This window comes from Camelina sativa, chromosome 7, assembly GCF_000633955.1.
Source record: "Camelina sativa cultivar DH55 chromosome 7, Cs, whole genome shotgun sequence".
Classification (NCBI taxonomy): domain Eukaryota; kingdom Viridiplantae; phylum Streptophyta; class Magnoliopsida; order Brassicales; family Brassicaceae; genus Camelina; species Camelina sativa.
Window position 1 is genome coordinate 27,816,327 of NC_025691.1, and position 4,811 is coordinate 27,821,137.

Here is a 4,811-nt window from a genome sequence, read left to right on the forward strand (position 1 = left end):
AACCGGTCAAGCTCCGGAAGTCAACTACGTTGTCAACGGAAGGGAGTACAATTTGGCGTACTATCTCACTTATGGGATTTATCCAAATTGGGCCACTTTTATTCAATCTATCCGACTTCCACAAGGTATGAAAAAATCTTTCTTTTCTAAAAAACAAGAAGCTGTGCGGAAAGATGTTGAGCGTGCATTTGGAGTCTTGCAATCTAGATTCGCCGTTATTAAAAATCCATCTCGTTTATGGGATAAATACAAAATGGCAAATGTTATAAGATCATGCATAATACTCCATAATATGATTGTCGAAGATGAACGACATACATACAGTTACAGAAACATTGTTTCTGAATTTTAACACGGAGAACATGTGGATCAAACATATACCGTTGGTGCTGCCGGTGTGGGTTCAAATATCAGCACTACGATTACTCGCCAAACAAGACTTCGGGATAAACAAGCCCATGACCAACTAAAACATGATTTGATTGAGCATATTTGGACTAAATTTGGACATCTTCAAGATAATGAAGATTAATTTTAAANATTTCAAATTTCTATGACTTGAATAAAATGTTTGTTTTTCTTTTGATGTTTTCTATTTTTAATGTCTTAATTGTATGTTTTTGTTTTTCAACTTTAAATAATTAATATTTAAATTTTAAAAATATTATTATTTTATTCGGGGGACCAAATACAAATAGACACTAATGCTTATACTAAAAATAAAAACCTTTCAAAATAATACTATTATAATTAGGGGACCAAAAACATAGGACAACCAATGCCTATGCTCTAAGATGGGTCAGATCCAGAGCCGTGCCTATGTAGGCAAAAAAGAAACTTTGGCCTACGGCCTTCATTTTTTTTGTTTCTAATCATATAAGCTTAACTTGAGAAACATAATGCTTTTAAATTAATAGAACCACAAAGTTTTTACAAAAAAGAAAGAAAAGAAACAAATTATAACTTAAAGCTAAATAACAAATTAGGATAAAAATCTAATTTATTTATTATTCCTAATGTCAAATTTAAGCGTGTTTCTTTCTCTTCATTGTTTTTGCAATCCTCTAGCAAAATTAACTTCTTTGATATCATTATATTTTGCTATTTGTGTTATGTATGTTTTATAACTAATATTTTAGTGTTTGACTCTACTCTTTTAAAGGTGATATTAGTTATTATTAATTTTTTGTTTTTTTATATGAGTTAAAGTGTTTTTTTTTTCTTACCGCCTCTGGCCTCCATGACCCTCGGCTCTGGTCAGATCAGACTCGGACAGTACTTGAAAACGTTTTTTTACCTTACAAACAGTATCTATCTGACTAGTTTGTACTTTCGATACCATATAAAAGAATAATTTTTTGGAAAATTCCACCGGAGAAATCGATGAGATTGGTCCCAGAGAATTATTATAAGATGATAGTATTTTTCAATTTTATCCATTAACAAAAAGAAAATTTATTTTAAAATTTATAAACTCCAGAGACTTTTATAAAAAGGATGTTTTGTGTGTTCGAATCACAGTCGTGAGATGAAACCGTCCCCTGTTATATAACACAACAGTACAACACAATCAAAGCTCTCACTCATCTTTCATAATATCCTCTTATTGGTTACATAGATAGAGATTACAAACCATAATAGTTACACTAATCACTCCCTTTTTATTCGCAGTTTTTGATTTAATCCGATACAAACATGACAGATTGATTTGATTCTAAGATGAAGAACAGAAAATAAAAAGGGGAAACTAACCCATAGAGTAAGAAGGTGTTGGCAAGTTAATGACAGTGGTCTTCACTTTAGTCATCAAATTGATGCTATTTGTCACACCTTGTGATCCTATTCCACTGTCCTTTAGTCCCTGTTTATCCCAGCACAAAACCAAGTTAGCTAACCGGTCATAACCGAGGCGAAAATGGGTTTATAAATCGAGGATTTACCTGGAAAGGGAAGTGGTCCGGTCCACGAGCTGGTGCAGAGTTGATTTGAACGGTTCCTGTCTCCATTGCATCACTGATCAGTATTGCCTTGTTGATGTCTTTAGTGAATACACATCCCTTCAAATGAAATTGTTGAGTTAGCTCCGGTTAAGGGAAAACCAAATAAACAAGACTAAACCAAAGCCTAAATAGCCAAACCTGGAGGCCAAAGTTACTAGCATTGCAATGATTGATCCCTTCTTCAACAGAACTGATCCTCAAGACGGGCACGACAGGACCGAATGGTTCCTCCCATGCGATCCTCATGTCCGGTCTAACATTGTCCAAAAGCAATGGCCAAATCAAGTTACCTTCTCTTCTATACTCTTGACAAAAGGTTGCTCCTTTCTCCTTAGCATCCATCACCAATCCTTCAATGAAATTAGCTGAAGATTCCGACACTACGGCTGTGATATCGGAGTTATCTTCAGGTGGTCCAACCGTGAGTTTGGCCACTTTAGCTTTTACTTTCTCAACTAGTTCATCAGCCACTGATTCCATCACTAGGACCACCTTCACAGCAGTGCACCTCTGCCCACTGGTTAAGGTAGATAAAACCGGTTACTTAACGCATAAATATCGGTTAACTACACTCATTAATGTAGCTAGCTAGCTAGATTACCTGTAAGAGAATCCTCCTTTGATGATGTTGGAAGCAACTAAATCAAGATCAGCATCCTCCAGGACAATGCATGCATCTTTTCCTCCAAGTTCCATTTGAAGAGGGATCATACCAGCTTTCTTAGAGATTGAGATTCCGGTATCACCACCAGTGAAACTGAAACCAGTCATCCAAAAAATTTAGTAGTGAACAGGAACATAACGTGTTTGTTGAAAGTATATGTATATATACCTAATGCAGTTCACAGCAGGGTGCATAGTGAGGAAATCGCCAATCTCAGATCCTTTTCCAGTGATGCAGCTGATAAGTCCTTTAGGGAAACCGGCTAAGTGAAAGCAATGTACCATATGAAGGCAAGAAACAGCTCCCTAAAAGAAACAGACAGTTAAAAAAGAATTTTCATAACATCAATTTTATAAACAGTGTAAATTTCTTTTTAGTTACTTGAGTTGGAGGTTTAAGGACAAGAGAGTTTCCAGCAATCAAAGCAGGAGCGATCTTTGATACAGCGAGATTGACCGGATAATTGAATGGAGGAATAGCCAAAACCACACCGAGAGGAATCTGCAAACAAAATCAAACACATAATATGATCAAAACATTTGTAAGACTTCAACCATTGATGCAAGACATATGAATCAAGAGAGGTTATACCTTAGAAGTGAGGCAGTACTTAGTACGGTCATTACCAGGGAAGCTATCGGATAACAGAAACTTCCCTTCACCTAAGATCCTAACACCTTCTTCAGCACAATAAGATATCAAATCTCCAGACCTCACAACCTTTCACCAAAATCAAACATTAGAGATCTGCTATAAAAAAGAAAGATGCACAGAGAGAAAGAGAGAGAGGGAGAATGAGACCTCAGTAACAGAATCTTTGGCGGGTTTAGCAATTTCCTTGACAAGAGACTCAGCCATGGGAGCTTTGTTGTCCTTGAGGATCGCAGCAGCTTTGTGAAGAAGCTCAGCTCTTTTCCAAAGAGGAGTCTTTGCCCACGATTTCTGAGCCGATTTCGCTAGTTCCATCACCGCGTTCACTTCTTCTTGCGTGCATGCTGTCATTAACAGAAAACAAAACATTATCTTATCTTTAAATCCTCTGTTTTTAATCTCCTCTGTTTCTCTTCAGAGATTCTTAGATTTTTACCTTAGTTAATCTCAATTTCCCATTTTTAACTGTTATATCAAGTAATTAAACACTATCCATACTATATCTGCAAATTTTGGCCTTAAATCTGGTTTTTAAGAAGACAACATAAGCATGAAACTTAAGAAGAAGTTGATGATAACATACCTTGAACCTTGTACTGTGGCTTCCTCGTGGCTGGGTTGATGATAGACACACTCTTACCAGAGGAAGAAGTTTTCCACTCTCCATCAGCGTAGTATTTGTAGACTTCTCCGTCTAAAATCTCTGCAAACAATCCAGTCCCCGCCATTGATGATGTCTCTGAAACAAAACTTAAAAGAAAGAACACAAAGTTGTGTTTTGTATTTTCTGTTCACACAATGTCTGAATATATAACCAATAAGAAAAAACAAAATCAAAAAGAGAGAAGAAGGGTTTCTCCTCTGTGTCTCGCTTCTTGAGTGTTGCAAGAGAGAGAGAGAGAGAGAGATTTAATGGAAGGAGTGGTGAAAGAGCAGGAAAGGTAGATAGATAGATAAGTGATATAAAGGGTAAAAGAAAATCTTGAAAAGGATAAAGAAAGGAAGATGAAAAAATTTGTATGGTGTAGAAATGAGAATTGAGAATTAGAGAGCGTTTCTTGGTGTGTGATCGTTTTGTTGGTTATTGAATAGCTTTGGTCCTACACGTACCATTGGTTTGTTAACGAAGGGACTCATGATGGCCACAACCACAAAGCATTTTTTTGAGTTCATTACTAACAGACATGCATGTATTTAACTCCCTATGTCCAAAAGTCCGTTTCTTATGAAATATTCCGATTTTTTTCAAAATAATATATGGGAAAGTTTTAAGAACATTTAAATGATTTAGATATTATTCTGTTTTCGTTACTTCAATTTTCTAAGTATGTCATATAGCTATAACAAAAAAAAAAGTTTGTCTTATTATTTGAAATACAAAGCAATTTTTTCTACAATATGTGCAGTAGATGTGATTTAATAAAAGCATATATAACCTACTTTATGGATATATACGGTTTTTGTGGGAAAACCATTCCAAATTACTACGTTTATTA

At 35.5% G+C, this 4,811-nt stretch overlaps 1 protein-coding gene across 1 annotated transcript; it reads right to left on the reverse strand.

The window, feature by feature from the left end:
- Nucleotides 1,525–4,288, reverse strand: LOC104702944 (NADP-dependent glyceraldehyde-3-phosphate dehydrogenase). Its single transcript, XM_010418874.2, has 9 exons — nt 3,899–4,288; nt 3,466–3,659; nt 3,256–3,384; nt 3,046–3,165; nt 2,833–2,969; nt 2,602–2,757; nt 2,139–2,517; nt 1,941–2,057; nt 1,525–1,861 (listed from the first exon to the last, which is right to left on the reverse strand). Exons 1-9 carry the CDS (start codon nt 4,041–4,043, stop codon nt 1,748–1,750), a joined length of 1,491 nt encoding a protein of 496 aa, XP_010417176.1. The 5' UTR covers nt 4,044–4,288; the 3' UTR covers nt 1,525–1,747.